The 17159-nt window shown below is 37.2% G+C and overlaps 1 protein-coding gene across 17 annotated transcripts; it reads left to right on the plus strand.

Annotated features, from left to right (window-relative positions):
- Nucleotides 1-437: 437 nt before the first annotated feature.
- LOC113112519 (collagen alpha-1(IX) chain-like) lies at nucleotides 438-16907 on the plus strand. Of its 17 annotated transcripts, none has more exons than XM_026278177.1 (16): nucleotides 438-804; nucleotides 1094-1182; nucleotides 1287-1314; nucleotides 1390-1452; nucleotides 2355-2407; nucleotides 4810-4842; nucleotides 4973-5026; nucleotides 5361-5414; nucleotides 5641-5694; nucleotides 6238-6293; nucleotides 6491-6544; nucleotides 6636-6689; nucleotides 7375-7419; nucleotides 10101-11314; nucleotides 11428-11460; nucleotides 11681-11764. In XM_026278177.1, the coding sequence occupies exons 7-14, from the start codon at nucleotides 5003-5005 to the stop codon at nucleotides 10159-10161; spliced, it is 402 nt and encodes a 133-aa protein (XP_026133962.1). In that variant the 5' UTR covers nucleotides 438-804; nucleotides 1094-1182; nucleotides 1287-1314; nucleotides 1390-1452; nucleotides 2355-2407; nucleotides 4810-4842; nucleotides 4973-5002; the 3' UTR covers nucleotides 10162-11314; nucleotides 11428-11460; nucleotides 11681-11764. The 17 variants fall into 17 exon arrangements, with proteins under 17 accessions (XP_026133962.1, XP_026133961.1, XP_026133963.1 ...); XM_026278176.1 differs by having other exon boundaries at nucleotides 1287-1304; XM_026278178.1 differs by having other exon boundaries at nucleotides 1109-1182; nucleotides 1287-1304.
- The last annotated feature ends 252 nt before the right edge of the window (nucleotides 16908-17159 follow it).

The raw sequence follows: 17159 nt of genomic DNA on the forward strand, positions 1-17159 counted from the left end.
TGTTTCAGTTTGAGCTGCAGTCAATGCTGATCCACTGTGACTTAAACATCCCACAGAGAGACACATGCGGTGACCTTCCTGCAAAGAGGGAGGTGAGACATGTCTAACATCACAATTTTAATCTAAGAAACTAAAAGTCCAAACTTCAAAAACTGCATCTAATGGTACAGCTCTACTATTTAAAAATAAAGGTGCTTCAAAATGTTCTTCATAGCGATGCAGTAGAAGAACCATCTCTGGTTTCACAAAGAACCATTTGTTTCTTACCTTTTAATAATCTGAAGAAACTTCTTTCGCCACAAAGAACCTTTTGTGAAACAGAAAGGTTCTTCAGATGTTAAAGATTCTTTTAGGAGCCATTTAGACAAAAAGGCATCTATGGCATCATAACGAACTTTTATTTTTAAGAGTGTAGTGTTTGTTAACAGAGGTCAAATGTCACAGTCTAGTAATATTTCCCGCCATCTGTTCGAAAGTCTACCGGACTCCACCTCTAACTGTTCTACTGTCCTCCAATCACAGACCCAGAACAAACCACCTCATGCATATGTTTGAGGGCTCTGTGGTTAAGGTCTCCCTTGTGTTCAGGGGATTTAGTTGGGTTTCTTGGTAGGGGGGTCCGTCAATCCAACTGATCCCAGAAAGGAGGGGCTTTAGTGTCTTTGGGAAGGCATGGCTCGCGCTGCTGGTGTGCGCGGGCCCTTTTTACTGATTTTGCTGGAGATATCTGTCATCTGCACCGCACAGGAAGATGCAACCTCTTCTTTGTTCTTTTCCTTTTAGATATCTGAGGCAGAGTTTCAGGTGAGCGCTTACATTTTCAGCATATGTAAAGAAAAATAAACTTTGCATTCTTAAACATAATCAAAATTCTGTGAGATATTATGAGCTGCACTGCAATTTTGAATCCATCTGCATGGTCCATATCTTGTACGTGCACACCTGTAGCATTCAAGTGCTTAAACTTTTGCTTAAACTTTTTTTGCATGAATGATTTGTTGTTCATTTTTACCCGAGGGATCATTTTAGTTTTCATATTACACAAGCTTTGTATTAATGCATCTATAAACATATACATATGAACTTACTATAGGAGAGCATTGTGTAGTTTCTATTTTTGAACAGAGGGCTGAAGCCGGCCCTCCTGGTCCTCCCGGTGTGCCTGGAATAGACGGCATTGATGTGAGTTGATTTTTTAAAATCTGAACATAAATTAAAATATAAAACAATTCAATGACCAAACCATTATGCATTACAGAAGAGTTAAAAGTATGTTTTTCTTGCAGGGGGAGAGACGTTCGGCTGTAATTATCAGTGTGTCATACATTAAGATTATAACTTGCTATATAGGAATTTGTTGCATATTACATATTGTTATTTCTACTGAAGAGCCCTGATGGGGACCCTGGAAAACCTGGTTCTGCTGGCCTTGCTGGATCACCTGGAGCTGATGTAAGGAAACGCATTAAAAACATCTTCTGGATTCTCTTTTATATGGGAAAGCAAACCTCAGTTTCACAGAGTTCAGTCAGTGGTGGTCGGCACTCTTAAATGTCAGGAATTTCTCATTCCAGACTGGAGCAAAGAACACAGGAAAAGGGTTTTTGTTTAAGCACAGATACCCGAAGCCTAGACTTAAAGCTGCAGTAGGTAACTTTTGTAAATATATATTTTTTTACATATTTGTTAAACCTGTCATTATGTCCTGACAGTAGAATATGAGACAGATAATCTGTGAAAAAAATCAAGTTCCTCTGGCTCCTCCCAGTGTCCTATTGCCATTTGCAGAAACTCCATCGCTCCTGGTAAAAAATAACCAATCAGAGCTGCGGTCCGTAACTTTGTTTGTGTTCAAAATGTAGAAAAATGTATATAATAAGCGAGGACACCATGAATCCATTTTCCAAATCATGTTTTTAGCTTGTCCTGAATCACTAGGGTGCACCTATAATAAGTGTTTATATTCGGACTATTTTAGATTGCTTCGGGGGTACCGCGGCAGAGTAACCCAGTACCTTTGTGATTCTTCATAGACATAAACAGAGAGAAGTAGTTCCGGCTACGATGTTCTTCCGCAAGACGCAAGCAGTTCTGTTTATTAACCGCTAGAGCGTCAAAAGTTACCTACCGCAGCTTTAATTAAAGAGGATTCCCTGTGAAATGACAGATTATTTTGTTTTGGCATCAAATTCTGTGGCTAATTGTTGAGTAGTCATTGGTTGGTTAAATGTTTGAAACTTCAGCTTAGTTTCATGCAACAAACCCTGCCTTTAAACATCCTTTTCAGTTACAGTCCTCCATCGTTTGTTATTGTAAGAGGTAATAATGTAACATTTCCCCTCCATGTTCTTTAGGGATTGACTGGCCCCAAGGAGAACTCGGCCTCGATGGCCCCCCAGGACAAAAGGTGAGCGACTAATGAGCTTCTCAGTTTTCTGCTTCACTAGGGACCAGAGCTCAAATCAGTGTACTGACTGGCCTTACAGAGGGAATTATAAGTATTTTCACATGACCACTAGTTCCTAATCTTGTCTGTGTGCTCACTGATCTGTGCAGCAAAGTCAGATTCATCAGATCCTGTTAAACTCACCGGTGTTCAAACACAGCACTTCACGTGGTCTGTTATTCTATGGCTTTATGTGATTTTCCTTACAGTAATTGTGCAGCAGTGTGATTTTCAGAACAGTATACACATATGTATTTACACACAAACACTTCTGCACACACACATAAACACATGAATATATTAAGCTCTGTCCTAAATTATGCACTATACAGCTATTCTATGCACTTTGTACTTAACTGTCTAGTATATTAATTTTTGTAAGGTTATTTTGTCATCCAACATCAGAGTTTGATAGCCTACCCCTTCCAGGAGATGGTCCTCCCCAGTGCTTTAAGTGGCCCAAAAGAGGTGCCGGTACTCTATTATAGCCACACAAAAAAATGTAAAAAAGGATTTTGAAAAAATACCCTTAGAAAGAGCTACTGCATTACTGCATTCAAACTTCCAAACTGACTCAAATGATTCGCGAACCAGCTTCGAACTCCCGAACTGACTCAAATGAATCACGCTCCGAACTCCCGAACTGATTAATTCGCGATCCCCAAAATGACTCAAATGATTCGCGAACCCGCTTTGAACTCCCGAACTGACTCAAATGATTCGCGAACCTGCTACGAACTCACGAACTGATTCAAATGATTTGCGATCCCCAAACTGACTCAAATGATTCGTGAACCTGCTTTGAACTCCCGAACTGATTCAAATGATTCGCGTTCCCCAAACTTACTCAAATGATTCGCGAATCCGCTTTGAACTCCCGAACTGATTCAAATGATTCACGAACCCGCTTTGAACTCCCAAACTGACTCAAATGATTCACAAACCCGCTACGAACTACCGAACTGATTCAAATGATTCGCGAACCCTTTACGAACTCTCGAATTTGTTCAAATGATCCGCGAAGCCACTCCGAACTCCCGAATTGATTCAAATGATTTGCGATCCCCAAACTGACTCAAATGATTCGCGATCCTGCTCCGAACTCCCAAACTGGTTCAAATGATTCACGCTCCATAGTCCGAACTAGGAAGATTTAGGAAGCGTGCATTGTGAAGAGAGCGCCCTGAAAAGCGGCAGCGAAGGCAAAGGATTAAAACCTCTATTAAAACAGATGTCCAAATGAACGTACCGTTACGTTAAAAGCCCGTTCTGTGCGCACGGAGAGGTGGCGGTACGCTCAAGAGCTATATTTGGAAGTGGCGGTACTGAGTACCAGTGCGTACCGGCCCACTTAAAGCACTGGTCCTCACTGAATAACACAAGATCCAGATCCATCTCCCCCCACCTTATATATACCTAAACCTTCCCCTTCTCCACCTTCTGATCCCTAAACCCACCCATATCCACTCTTAAACCTACCAATCTCCACCCCCTAGATGTGGAACCAACCACGCCCCCCGGATCTTGTGTTCTGCAATGAGGTGCTACTGGCCTCCAGTATGTCATTTGTGTGCATGAAGTGCCCAACATTTTACAATTTGTTTTTTTCAGTTAATTCAACCGTGCATTATTTGGACATTAAGTGCATTAAGTGATAAATGTACAGTGACCAGAGGCATCTTGGGTTTGTCTACGTGTGTGTGTGTTAATGTGTGTTTGAGGTCAGCATGTGTCATGAAGTTCTGCAGAGTGAATCTGAATTAAAATAGGCCTGTTGTAATGAGAAAATATTGTGTTTGAGACATTTTTTTCTCCAGCTGTGACATTTTTGAGATCATTAAAGAGCTTCATTTATAATTAAGCACTGACACTCGGGCTGAATTAAAGTACAGGATGTATTTAAATGCTGTCTATTAAAGTTCTGCATTAGAATTACAGTCCACCGGTGCATGAAGAATAATGAGGGATTTGAGTGTCGTAAGAATAAGTTAGTGTGGTGACATTTAATTTACACGGGGATGCTTGCTATACTGTCCTCAAGACGCTTGGCACAGAATCAGCACATCATTTACCTCAATCTTAATTTTGCTGTTAATTTTTCAGCATTACGCTAAAAGCAAGATGTGTTTTGATCAGTTTAGGATGCCATCCCATTTTAAAAATCTATCTATCTATCTATCTATCTATCTATCTATCTATCTATCTATCTATCTATCTATCTATCTATCTATCTATCTATCTATCTATCTATCTATCTATCTATCTGTCTATCTATCTATCTATCTATCTATCTATCTATCTATCTATCTATCTATCTATCTATCTATCTATCTATCTATCTATCTATCTATCTATCTATCTAGGGAAAGGAAGGAGATCAGGGGGCACCTGGAAAGGTCGGAGCTCAAGGCCCAACTGGATGTGCATTTCCTGTTTATTTCAGCAATCTCCACTAAATCAAAGAATTAAATCAGTGACTATATCTAGATCTAGTCTTTAAGCCTTGTTTTATTGATGTGCTCTCAGGGTCCACAGGGAATTCGAGGTGCCACTGGTATGATTGGTACCAAAGGAAAAACTGTAAGATTTTGATAGAGGTTGACGGAAATGTCATGTTGTTTGGTTTATTTCATAATGTGGTAAAAACATGTAGTTTCAGGGGGAGGGACATTCTCATTCTAGACAGCATTTGATTGGACAAATATTTCTATACACCCCTGAATACAAATTGAGAATTCAATATTTTTGTCCATTTTCATGGAAGAGGAAGACTATATTGTAAATGCATTTATATAAACTAAAAGGCATAAAACTACTGTTTAAAGAATCAGAATGTTACTAATTAATAATAAAATAAAGTGTATTTTGAAAGAAAAAAGAAAAATCTGAAAACAATATGTTATTTTTTTTACAGGGGACTCGAGGTGTTGACGGAGACCCAGGCTCTCAGGGTGTTGCAGGGGCGATAGTAAGTTCTTTTACTTCATCTATCTTCTTCAAACGAAAACCAATCTAATCTAAAGCTGTAAATAATCCTGAAACTGGAAAGCCACTCTATCACAGTTGAAGGCTTTGGAGACAGTCTGTTTCAGAAGTGGGCATGACTAGAAGTTGATGTCCTGAGCCTTGGGTGTAAATCAACAAATCAATATTAGCAGATATCTGAGATGTGTTTTTTTTTTTTTTTATCTGAGGGGGATCGAGGCCAAAGAGGAGGAATGGGAGAAACTGGCCCTAAAGGTGAACAGGTACACTACAACAACCATCATTATGACAAAAACATTACACACAGTATACGTTTTTTTGATTATTAAATTAGCCTGTGAGAAGTTGCCCATTATAACCTGGATCCTGGGGGAAGTTGGGTCCTAGTGGTAAGAGAGTTTGACTCCTAACCCAAAGGTTGTGGGTCCGAGTCTTGGGCCGGCAATACCATGAATGAGGTGCACTTGAGTAAGGCACTGAACCCCCAACTGCTCCCCGGGCGCCGGAGCATAAATGGCTGCTCACTGCTCCGGGTGTGTGTTCACAGTTTGTGTGTGTTCACTGCTGTGTGTGTGCACTTTAGATGTGTTAAATGCAGAGCATGAATTCTGAGTATTGGTCACCATACTTGGCTGTATGCCATGTCACTTTTTTCACTTTTAAATGGGATTTAGCCGTATAGGACAGGATTAGTCCTGGAACAACATTCAAACAACTAAACAATGTTGTTCCAGGAACATAATTTCATGCTAAGGGTGATAAAGTACATCTGATTCTGATTGTAATGAATTTATCTCTTTCTGCAGGGACCTCAAGGGCTGACAGGCAATACTGGTCTTCCAGGGCCGAAGAGGGAGGCAGTGTATGTGGTTTACCATAAACTTTCACTTCTTTTAATGAAAATGCTTCTGGTACCCTGGTGGTACAGTGATGGTGGTAATAACATGAAAAATATTGCAGTATGGTAATTTGTGGTACTTTTTTGTCAGGGCAGATAAAATAATTTGCTTAAAGACGTTTGTAAGCATCCAAATAGCACCAATCTGTGTCTTTATCCAGGGGTCGCCAGGTGTGGATGGACGTGAGGGAATCCCTGGCATGCCAGGTACCAAGGTACAGCAGATTCTGGCTTTCGTTATTCAACCATGGCCATGTAAAAAGTGTGACAGTGGTAAATGAGTTTTATTTTTTTTACCTTTTACAGGGTGCTGCTGAAAAACCTGGAAGCCCTGGGGAAGCTGGCCTTTAAGGACTCCCTGTAAGTCTTAATGATAAAACAAAAAATCCATTCAATATAGGAACTGCCATATCGACTGTAAAGAAGGTCAAAAATCTTTTTCAGAGAATAAGAAAGTTCAAATACCTGAATCTAATATTGAACGGTTTGGGGAAGTTTTTTTTTGTTGTTGATCAAATAAATGCAGCCTTGGTTAGCATGCTGTTAGTGACTTCTTTCGAAAGCATAAGAACATTAACAAACTCATTTAAACGCGTTTGTATCCTAACTCTCAGCTTCTTTCTACAAGATCTAGCACCACGAGTCACTTTCATTTGATCCTCATCAGACATGCATTGCTGAATTCGAACCTTTTGTTACAATATTATGTTCAACCTGTCTCCTTTAAATTTGTTAAGCCGATAGCTCACAATAGCAGAGCATAAAAATGTCAATAATTTATTTCAATTTCAAATTTGTGGATGTTGTGTCTTCTCTATTCCATGGCAGGGGCAAGATTATAAAATACCTCTGACTTTATCTAGCATGATGTCAGCCCCTCATGACTAATTCACATCGTCATTCATTTTGAGAGGGTTTAGATCCACCCCTTGGATTTGACTTTGATCTTACAGAACAAAGAGAAGGCATTTTACTTCCTTCAGGAGACGTAGCTTTAAAGCAACTGCATTTTGATATTTAGTGACTTTCTCTTCCATATCTGCAGGGTTAACCGGGAAGCCCGGGTCCAAAAGGTGAAGCTGGAGAGAAGGTGAGAGATGTTGCTGAATTTATCTGTCTTCGGTGCAAAGTCATCACATTTTTTTCTCACCCTGATCTGACAAAAGCTTTTATCAGGACAGTGAAGCAAACATCATTTTCCATATGTTTCAGATCCACTGACTTATAAAGCTGAAAGGCCTATTGCTATTCATAGACTAAGTAACTATCTAACCATGTCGGTTGGTTTTAGCATTTTGCCAACATTGACATTCTGGCTGATACATATTCCCATTATTTTAATGTTATGGCTGATAAATAAAAATGGCCAATATTAAAATCTATACTGTTTTGACTAAATAAATTCAATCAATCAAATCAATCAGTTGCTAGTGAATTTAGGCATCACATTATTATAATGTACGGTATAAAAATTTGAAGCAAAAAAAGACTACATTTTACAGTGTTATTGTATAATTAAAAACCTTTTTTTTTTATAAAAAAATTACTGTTATTAAGAATATAGATTTTAAGGTAAATTCTAAATGTGTGTGTGTGTGTGTGTGCGTATATATATATATATATATATATATATATATCAATTATTATTTTATATATAATTTTTCTCGTCGGTAATAATGGACAATCAGGCCTCATTGGTACTATGGGATCTGCAGGTAAATCGTTAGGTAAGCCACCCAATCGCTAATTACAGGTCTGTAATTATTGTGCAGGAACAGATAGTAAATGTCTCTGTTCAGGGTGAGCGTGGAGAACAAGGAGAAGTCGGGCCCATTGGCCCATTGTAAGTACACAAAGCAGTATACGTCTAATAGACAGGCTGGATTTGGTAAGTAAATATTCCTTTACTTACCAAGGAATATTTCCTTGGCAAATGATAATGGTGTCCTTGTGCTTAGGGAGAACGGGGAGAGCAAGGGCCACCTGGGCCAGAGGAAGTGCATAATCTGAATAATGATATAGCTGTGATATCAAAGCAAGCATCTGCCATACTTTCATTATGCAAATTAATGAACAAAGTAAAAACCTTTGCCTGTAGAGAAAAAAAGACATATAAATAGACAGAAAAAAATTATAACAAATGTTGGCTAGCTATACGATAGTGTAGTTCAGATTATTTGCTCCTGGAAGAGTATAATGAGAAATGTTTGCTTTCAAATTGAAATTGAAGATTTTATGTGCAGAAATATCCAAGAAGCAGCCGACTTCAGGTTTAATTTTAATTCATTTGTTCTCCATTTGGTCTACACTGCAAAAATAACTGATCTTAATTAGAGTTGTCTGTCCTTTGTCCAGAACAAATATAATAACATCCTTAAAACAAATTCATTTTGACTGCAATTCGCTGAAATACAAGTGAAATAGTACTATTTATTTTTTTAATTAAAGACTTTCATATATTTATTTCTTTATTTACATCATGTATTCATTTATCTATTTTAAAGGGGGAAAAATCTTTACTTAGTTCTTAACTTAGTTTAGCTTGACAAGAAAATCTCTTTTTAAGGATGTTTAGATATTTAGTTACTGGAAAATGAGACAAACATACTGAAGAGAAAGTGATTTTGTGCTGTGTTGGAGAAACTACAAAGAGGTCTCAGTTTTTCTTTCCTATAAGCTGGCAGCGAACCCAAAGTTCAAAACAAGTCATAGGCAGCACTACGTTTGAATTATTCTATTATCCCAGTGTTCGAAGAGAAAACAAGTCATTTTGACATCCACTGAGCTTGATCGCTTTTACTTATTTAGACCATCTGGTGCACAGTGAATTCAAAAACTTTTCACTGATAGTCTTTTAGGGTAATTTGTTACTTTATATTGTGGTAATTTGAGGGTCTAACAAGGCAGATATACATAGTTTTGAAATGCAGACACTGCTGGAAAGTGTGGAAGAGACTGGAGCCAGCGGTCTCTCTCTTGAATGGGATCTCACCTCACTGTTTTCATAGTAAAGAGTGAACTGTCTCACAGCAGTGTCTCTTAAACAGCCCTCTGTTCCCATGCCATTCCCATGAGCACACACTTATCTAAACACACAAACACTCACCTTTAAACATGAATATATTATGGAAGTATTGTGAATAAATTGCAACATTATAATTTTATTTAAATTAAAAATATACGGGTTTCAGTAGGTTTTATGAAGGAAAATTCCAGACTTTTCAAGACCAAGTAAAAATAAAATAAAATAATTAAGGAATAAATTTAACTTATTAATTAATTTAACTTATAAAATTAATTTATTTATTGATTGTTTGATCAATTGACTGATAGTACAATACCATTTGCAATCACAAAACTCTGAAACGCAAAACTGTAGAATAAAGAAAAATAAATAAAAAAATAAATGCATCAATTAAATGCCTCAGTTTAAGAGTGAATTTCAGTTAAAATATATAGGGTTGGAATATATAAGTATGGAACTGTAGATTAAATCAGCATTGTAGAAAACACTGATGTACATTGACATACCAAATTTATCAGCATTTTCTCAGACTGCATTCTCTTTTTAAAAAGGCATGAGAGTGTTTTTGCAGGGGAAATAAAGGATTCTGCAGTCTTTTCTCTTTATTGACAAAGGTTTTGAACTTTTCCCATCTGTTTGGAAATCCCGCAGTGAGACAGGAAGGAATCTAAAAAGACATCTACTAGAATTTGACAGTAAATCCCAGACTCTGACTGTGTGTCATCTTACATTGATTGTCTTTTCAGGGTCCTAAAGGTGACTTGGGCTTTCTTGGACTTCCAGGACCACCAGGCCTGTCAGGAATAAAAGGAGATAGGGTGAAGATATCTCTGCCCAGCATATTCAGATATATATTTTTTTATGCCAAATATCTCAGAATTTCCTACTTTTGTTTTTGTTCCCTGGTGAATTGATAAAACCTGTGCACCCTCTGGAAATTGAAGTCAGGAATTTTGATTGGTGCTTTTATACTTAATTCTATATTTTATTAAAGTGTACATGGAGTTCTGCTACATCAGCATCCCTGTAACTATAGCAAAAAGTCATCTGCAGCTATTTAAAAAATAGCTAACCTCTTTATATTCACTGTTCCTACTTAATTAGACATTGAGGGTTCCACTTTTCTAGCATTTAAAGCACTGCAATTATTATGTGCTTCCATTGGTGTTTTAAAGTTTAAAAAGCTTTGAAAGTACAATGGTCCATTTTAGATTCAATGTTTTCCTTAATGCATTTGAAAAAAGAACCTCAAACAGATGTGGGATTTATAGACAGAGCTAAATTCTGAGTGTTCAATATTGAGCAACTGTTGTTATAGTGAACTCTTCAAACACATGCTTACTGGTAAACATTCATGGGAATGAATTTCTGAATGGGATATTACACCGGGTGAAGCAGGAGAACCTGGACCAAAGGGAGAACAGGTAAGAGCATGATTCACATTCTCATCAGATACAGCACTGCAAAACTAAACTACCCCAGATACTTTTAAAATGAATGCAGAAAACGAATGTATACATGTATTTAAATAAGTTTATTCAAGTTTTTAATTGAACATTATTTATCAGGGTAACCAAATCAAAAATAACAAAAATATGACCTGTGATAAAGGGCTGTTACTATAGTCAAAGGGCACCAAACCTTTTAAAACACATTAAAATGACTGTAACAGACAAAATCAAATGGTTTATTGCATGTAGAATTAAATACAGTATACATCTATATAATGATTTATTAAGAATAAAAATCACAAACCAATTCTCTCACCAAGTGATGTGGTTCCTGTAGGCAGTGAATGCAGCTCGTCCAATTACATTTTATCACCAAAACAATCCATTCTCAAAGTCTTACAGTAACAGAACTCCACAGATAACAGAACATAGACATCTATGAAATGATATCCCTCACAGTGATGCGTTTTATTGTAGGGAGCTCAAGGTGCCGAGACAAGGGAGATGTTGTGAGTAGCTCTCAAATACTGAGCTGAAAATCATATGAATACAGCATGCTAATGTACACTGAGTTTTGAGATATTGTAGTGCACTGTAAATCTCAAGTTGTTTCTGTACTTAGGGTGACCCTGGCCAACCTGGAGCAAAAGGAGAAGTGAGTTTTGGATCAGTATTCTTTTATGAATATTTTTGAGTACTGTCTATTCGGCACTTGGCTCTGATTTTAGATAATCCATGAAGAGTTTTCTTTGGCTTTATCTCAGCTCACACTAGTCCATAGATATGACAATTAAATGCTATATTGTGATGATTTACTGTATGAAGATGCTAGTGTTACATCTATTTGTATACTAATGTCTCTGGTTGGTTTTCAGGGAGGTAACCAGGGGGATCCGGGTAACAGAGGACCAGAGGGTGCCCGTGGCCAGCCTGGCATTGAGGGGCCTCCTGGTAGTCCTGGACCACGTGGCATGCAGGGGAACAGAGGAGCTCCAGGACCTCGTGGCATCCTCGTGGGACCAGCGGTATGTTACCAACCTTTGAAAGAGAGACTGATTAACACTAACACTTCAGGAGCAAGGTTATTAAAAAAGACGGACACAAATTTCCCTTCACATGTAAATATGCATTATCAATGTTCTATCTGCTTTTTAAGACCATTTTCTTGGTAGTTTTCATTGTTTTGTTGCACATGATGTTGCTTTGCATGTACACAGTTCAAGGGTATTTATATATATATATATATATATATATATATATATATATATATATATATATATATATATATATATATATATATATTGTTATTTAGCAATAATGCCTTAAATTGATCCAAAGTGACAGTAAAGACATTTATAATACTATCAAAAATGTATTTCAAATAAATAAATGTTTATGTACATTTGTATTCATCAAAGAACTCTGAATATTTTAGCCAGATTGTAGTAAAACATTTGACTATTTTATACTGTATATTTGATATATTAGATATAAATGCAGCCTTGGTGAGCATAAGATAATATAAATAAATAGATAAATGAATAAATGAATAAATAAATTCTTACAGACCCCAAACTTTTGAACGGTAGTGGTTTATATTGCTATATATTTATAGCTATTTATTGATATTCTGTCAACTTATTCAATGCATTTAAATGCTTTTAAAATTAGCAGATTTTTGTTAACTATCAGCATTAAACAACGTCATACATTTTTTCCCAATTATTCTGTATTATTCACGTGTCCACACTGTGACATCAAAACTAGAGAAAATATTATTTTGAACCTATTGAGCGCTCCTATGGACATTGAAAACCATTAAATAATGTAAAATTTAAAACTAATTTCCAGTCTTGTAGGTGTCTATAGTGACTATACATTTTTTCAGTTATGCTTGAATCAATATATACTTAATTGGCTAAAAAATGAATTTTTTTTAATCCTTATCCAATAATCATGAATACTAGGAAACTGAACAAGAACTAGAAACTGAAAATTCAATTGCCAAAATGTTCGGAAACCCCATAGTTGTCTGCGTTTTGTTGCACACACTCATTTTGTTTGGAAAAGAACATCAAGGAAAAAAAACTGAAACATTCTGCAGCTTTTAAGAACACTTGCATCCAATTCCAATGTTTTTGTTAGATATTTTCTGAGGTAGAGCAGATTAGTGGTTTGAAATGAGATGAAATGAACAGTCACATGATTGTGTGATTTTCTTCCAAATAACTCCTCCTGTGTTCACAGGGTAAAGAACCAAGTGATCAACACATCAGACAAGTGTGCATATGTGTTATGCAAGGTGAGTCTGGAAGCAAAGACTTTTAAGCATTTCAGAATTAAACGTTTTTTCCCTTTTATGCATGCAGAGCCACTCTTTTGCCACCATTGCATCAGAACTTTCCAGGCAGGAGAACACAAGCACGGACCACTGACGGAAGGAGTGGGATGAAAGGAAGGAAAAATTGGTGTTTTGTTTCAAAGAATCTTTTTGATTCTACTCTGATGAGCAGAGAAAGTTAGCCATTCATTCTGCCTCTCTCTAAGCCCTATCGAGCGCATGTTGCCGATACCCTCATGACTTTTTCATTCACATTTCACTGAAAAATTCATGTTCGTTTTAGTTGATCTGCACTTTTGCCTCATAGTGATGAGTTTCCTCCTTCCGCCTCTGCTTTCCTCCACCAAACCTTCTCTGAAAAAGCTCAGTCAAGCATCGTGCTGCATACAATTTCAGGACGTTTTCCGACTGAAAGTTGAAATTCACTTGCTCAATGGCTCAGGGGTTGGATTCTTTACATCAGGAATAAATCGGTCTGCACTTTTATCCCATCACACAATGGAAAAGGAAGTTTTAAAAACAGCAGCAATGCTGTTCTGTAATGCTCAATTTCCCATTGCAAATTGAAAACGTACAAGAATACTATTAAGAGGATGAATGAGGACAAATGAAAGGAATTGGCTTTAACAGCATTCTGCAACCCTTTTTTGAATGATCTGCATATTCACATAAAAATATCAGAGCTATAAAAATATTAAATTAGTCTAGGGTCTTATTTTACACCCAAAACTTACAGAATGTGCATTTAAGAGTCAGAGATGTGGCTTCTTTAGAATTCCACCAGGCCTGACAGATCTACACATTTAGCATTTATCCAAAGTGGCATACAAGAAGATACACATTTTAGCTTGAATTGCAAGACGGAAGGTGTGTAACAAGGTGTGCACAACTTTAACCATCAATAAGGCATATTCATGTGCTTTGTACTAGTGACAGGAAAACGGTTGTTTTCAGTGCATTGGAGTCTATTTTTGAAATGCATTTTAAATATCTTATTTTGAACAATTCATCTGTACATGATTTCTTATAATATCATAACAGGATATTCCAGTGAAACATTAGACTTCTCTCTGGTGATGCATCCAAGACTTCTCCAATCATTTAATCCACTTAAACTTCACCCCTCTAACCTCACATTCATCTGCCTCATTTTTGAGAGCAACACCCACATCTTAAAACCCAATTAGTAACTGATGCATAGAACCTCTCAAATGTGCATCATAATATGGTTGAAAAGGTCTGTTGCTATCTCCGTTTCATTGCAACTTTAAGTATAAGTGGACAATACAGCGAAGGAAACATGTGAGGACAGAGCAGGAAGATGTATCGTCCTCAAGGAGGCACCCTAACACTAGTATAGAAACACAATAGACAAAACACAAAGCAGTCAGTGTGCAGTGTTAGATGCACTCATTAATTAATGAGTGCAACTGCAAAATCAGTGGATAAATAAAATACAAATTAACTGTGCTAATAGCAGTGGACCATTTACACTCATTAGTGTGTTTGGTCTTTGCCATTTTAGAGCAGTTGGCCCAACCGGCTGCCAGCCTGAGGAGACCAGAGTCTGGCGCGGTCGGACTGCCAGGTAGACCCGGTCCCCCTGGTCCTTCTGGACCCCAAGGTTACAGTGGCTTTCCTGGGCATGCTAGTGCTAGAGGGCTCCCGGGACTCAAAGGGCCTCCGGGTCTTATTGGTCTCAAGGGGCCGAAAGGTGAGTTAATATAGGACTATGAGTTCAAACTGCTTAACAGGATCTTTTTTGGTCTTTGAACAACAACTAGAGCATGGTTTCCCAAATAGGAGTTTATGGGTTGATAAAAAGTGAATAATTAAATTGAATGTAAATTTTAAATGAATTTAAGATAAAACTAAATAAACAGGATTAAATATTTTTTTTTTAATTTGACATTTAACCATCATAAGTGTTATTTTAGTATCATTGAAGAACTAATATAGTTTTTATTAATATTTTGAATCAGTGTTTATTTTTAGACTTTCCATTATCATTTTAGTACCAGTTAAAGTTCTAGTAATTTTATTGTGATTTGTCATCGGTTCATTTAAATTTTTTACATGTAATTTTTTATTAAATTTGTTTTAGTTTGTCAGTTTAGTATATCAAGTTAAACTCAATTCTGAGAAATGTAGCTAGCTGCAAGTATTATTTAGAAAAACATGAAAAGGAGTTTTGTTTATTTATTTTTTTAGGTTTAGATTTTGTTTTTGTTTAAGTTACCTAATGCTACTGAGAACATGCAAAAAAATCTCGGTGTACTTCAAGTAAATATTTTACTTAACGGTCTGCTGACAAAAAATTTGGGAACCTCTGAACTAGAGTCATGTGTGTAAAGACACGGTCATGGCAGTATTTGAACTAGTGTGTGTTACAGGTGAGATGGGAGACAGGGGACCTGTCGGGACCTCCTGGACTACCAGGTGCGTTCTGACTCAATCTCATGTCCTACTTCCTCTTGTCAAAAAAAAAAAAAAAAAAAAAATGCATAAATGGAAGGGGTTTAAAATAATATAATCTGCAAACCAATTCATTCTGAAATAACTCAATTAATTTCTAAAATGATGCTGGAGATATATTTAGCTCCATCCTGTTAATAGACTTCTGAGAACAAAGTTAAATTGGTGTTAAATGAAGCTGTCAGATGTCTGATGAATTGGAGGTATATGAAGCCTTCTGTTGTCTTTCTATATGTGTCACTGACGCTTACTGTCAGTCGAATGAAGCTGTCTGTTTAAATGGGATTTCTTGCAGTTGTTACTTAGTGCTCTAATTGTAACAGACAGATCTGCTGGTGTCATACATTTTTTTTCAGGTTTATATTTTCAACCATTTAATTCTATGAAAGCTTGCTTCCACCACAGGATGAAACAAGTTTACAGGCCATATGTAATGTAAAAACAACATAAAAATTGGTTATTTGCCTTCCTTGACTCCATGGTTTTTGTCCTTGTGGAAATGCAAATGAGAATGACCTTAAGCTTTGGCATTTTGCAATAAAAAATTAGAGATGACTGACCTTCTTCTGTTTTGCAGGTGAACCTGGAAAACCAGAATATGGTCAAGATGGGCGTGATGGAGAATGGGGTCCACCTGGTGTCCCCGGGTCAACCAGGTGTTCCTGGACCTCCTGGGTCAGCCGGACCACCCGGTTACTGTGATCCTTCAGCCTGTAATCGGAGCGCAGGTGCTGCCCACCAGTCCCTCAAAGACTCTAGCATGAAGGGACCAGGTGGAAACTAAAAACATCACTGTTCCGGACATTCAGAGAGACTCCGCTATACAGCTCTGCAGAAAGCACAAAACATTATTGGCTTCGCAGATAACACTTTGCCAACTTCCTACAGTATGTACAGAAAACTGCAAAATCTCTTGATCCAAACCAATAAGACACGTTTTTCATTTACCTTAAGTTATCTGTTGGTGCAAATCAACTTTTGCATCTAATGTTCTTCTGAAAGCCATTTCCTGTAGACTTTAAAAGCAGTTTTTTCTCAAATCGTACTAAATCTGCTCTAGGAAGTGAACAAACATCAATGTGGCCTTCAGACCGGAGGCCTTTTTAATTTCTGTGTGCCAAAGATAAACCTGCCAGAAATATTGATGGTGCTGGAAGTTCATAACTGAAACGGCTGCCAGAGACCCGCTGTCAGAAACCAAAAGGAGAGAGGATAAATGTAGATATGCTGCAATATATTCTGTACATCTATGTAAATGATTTAAAAGTGGTTTTGTAAGAAATTCACTCCCCGCTAAAGAGTATTGGTGATTTATTATTCTAGGACTGTGGGCGGGAAGGTGTTGCATACACACGAGAGAAATGCAGATGTGTCTTTTCATGGTATTTTTATTTATTTTACATAGGTGTTGGATGACGATAAACTTTGTACAAACACATTTCGTTTGCTCTTTCACTGTATCAGGGGTGGCAAGCTCAATTCCTGGAGGGCCGGAGCCCTGCAGAGTTTTGTTCCAATCCTGCTCCAACACACATACC

The sequence above is a fragment of the Carassius auratus genome, chromosome 13 (genome assembly GCF_003368295.1).
Source record: "Carassius auratus strain Wakin chromosome 13, ASM336829v1, whole genome shotgun sequence".
Taxonomy (NCBI): Eukaryota; Metazoa; Chordata; class Actinopteri; order Cypriniformes; family Cyprinidae; genus Carassius; species Carassius auratus.